The sequence below is a fragment of the Pongo abelii genome, chromosome 13 (genome assembly GCF_028885655.2).
Source record: "Pongo abelii isolate AG06213 chromosome 13, NHGRI_mPonAbe1-v2.0_pri, whole genome shotgun sequence".
Classification (NCBI taxonomy): domain Eukaryota; kingdom Metazoa; phylum Chordata; class Mammalia; order Primates; family Hominidae; genus Pongo; species Pongo abelii.
Genome location: NC_071998.2, coordinates 114,030,357 through 114,032,518, shown reverse-complemented (window position 1 = coordinate 114,032,518; position 2,162 = coordinate 114,030,357). Strand labels below are relative to the sequence as shown.

At 42.9% G+C, this 2,162-nt stretch overlaps 1 protein-coding gene across 1 annotated transcript; it reads right to left on the bottom strand.

Annotated features, from left to right (window-relative positions):
• Positions 1-734: 734 nt before the first annotated feature.
• LOC100442678 (olfactory receptor 1L4) lies at positions 735-1,685 on the bottom strand. The gene has a single exon (XM_009244842.4). The coding sequence runs from the start codon at positions 1,668-1,670 to the stop codon at positions 735-737; it is 936 nt and encodes a 311-aa protein (XP_009243117.4). The 5' UTR covers positions 1,671-1,685.
• Between the last annotated feature and the right edge of the window lie 477 nt (positions 1,686-2,162).

Here is a 2,162-nt window from a genome sequence, read left to right as displayed (position 1 = left end):
AAAGACACATGCACACGTATGTTTATTGCGGCACTATCCACAATAGCAAAGACTTGGAACCAACCCAAATGTCCCTCAATGATAGACTGGATAAAGAAAATGTGGCACATATACACCATGGAATACTATGCAGCCATAAAAAAGGATGAGTTCATGTCCTTTGTAGGGACATGGATGAAGCCAAAACCATCATTCTCAGCAAACTGTCACAAGGACAGAAAACCAAACACCGCATGTTCTCACTCATAAGTGGGAGTTGAACAATGAGAACACATGAACAAAGGGAGGGGAACATCACACACTGGGGCCTGCCAGGGGGTGGGGAGCTAGGAGAAGGATAGCATTAGGATAAATACCTAATATAGATGACAGGTTGATGGGTACAGCAAACCACCATGGCACGTGTATACCTATGTAATGAACCTGCACGTTCTGCACATGTATCCCAGAACTTAAAGTATGTGTATATATTTATGTATGTGTGTGTGTATACACACACACATATATATGTACACACACATATACACACACACACATATATACACATATACATATATATATATATATAAAGAAACTGAGTGTTTTGCTCCCAGGTTAATTCTCTTACTGATCTCCAACACCACTTTTCATGACCTCTTTGAGTGCCATGTGGAAAAGGGTTAGGAAGGGAGGATAAACAGATAATAATCTTTTAGGTCATGTCCTGATTTTGACATGCCAACATTTTGTTCTTTCTATGAGTAAATTCTGTCTCTTAATTTCTTCAAACCCCTTTTCATATCTTTGTTCCTCAGGCTGTAGATGAAAGGGTTCAGCATGGGTGTCACTACTGTGTACATAACTGTGGCTACCCGGTCCTTCATCACTGAGTACATGGACAGAGGCCTAAAATAGACATAGATGACACTCCCATAGAACAGGACCACTACAGTGAGGTGGGAGCTACAGGTAGAGAAGGCCTTCCACTTCCCAGCTGCAGAGGGGATTCTGAGTACAGTGATGATGATTCGCAGGTAGGAGAAGATGATACACAGGAAGGGGGTCACGATGACAGCTAAGGTCTCAGTCATCACCACCATCTGGCTGGAGGATGTGTCAGAGCAGGAGAGCTTTAGCACAGGCTGGGTGTCACAGAAAAAGTGCTTAATTATGTGAGAGGCACAGAAAGACAGGCGAGACATAAGTAGCACACGGAACAGGGAATGTAGGTGGGAGATGCTGCAAGAACCCATTAGCATGAGTAGGCAGTGCTGTGGTTTCATAAACACATCATAGCGTAAGGGGTTGCAGATGGCCACCAGCCGGTCGATGGCCATAGAGGCCAGCAGGTAGCTGTCAGTGTTCGCAAATGCCATAAAGAAGTACATCTGGACCAGGCAGCCCACATAAGAGATAACCTTTGTCTCTGATAGAAAATTCACCAGCATCTTAGGCACTATAACTGTTGTGAAGCAGATATCCATGAAAGACAAGTTGCTGAGAAAAAAGTACATAGGGGTGTGGAGCCTGGGGTCAGAGTAGATGGCCAGGATGATGAGCACATTCCCTACCACAGTGACCAGGTGCATGATGAGGAAGATGGCAAAGAGAGGTTTCTGCAGCTGAAGGTTGGAAGAGAGGCCCAGGAGGATGAAGCCTGAGGTGCTGCTGCTGTAATTCTTTATCTCCATGTCTCTGGACTTCCTGGTTAGGGTTTAGAGAAGCAGTGGGAGAGATGTAAAGGGCAGTTTGACCAAGACAGCTTCTTCCTCAACCGCAAATCTATTTTAAAAATCTTACTGCTATTATACTTTGAAAGAACATTTAATTCTGAAACTACATAGAAACAGATAGCAAAATTCAACAAGAGGAGAGTTAAAGGATGCCAAGCTGTATTCTAAATTAGAAACTAAAGGTTTTCCATGTGCTCATAGGAACTTCTACGTGGCCTAATTTGTTTGAGTTCTTCTCGTTTGCTTTTGTAAAGATTATTCTGAGGTTGTTTCTTGACCATCTCCTTAGTCTTATTATTGTTTTTGTGTCCCAGGGGAAGAGGTTGCTGGATTCTACTTAGAATTAGAATGCTGTCATACAAGGAATCCCTATGAATGAAGTTATCTCTTTCAGCCTTCTCTCTTGCTCATAGGTCCATAGATGGTGGTAGTAGTTGGGATAGAAAAAAA

What these genes read in the sequence shown, in the direction of transcription:
- LOC100442678 (XM_009244842.4), bottom strand. Translation starts at nt 1,670, where the DNA reads ATGGAGATAAAGAATTACAGCAGCAGCACCTCAGGCTTCATCCTCCTG.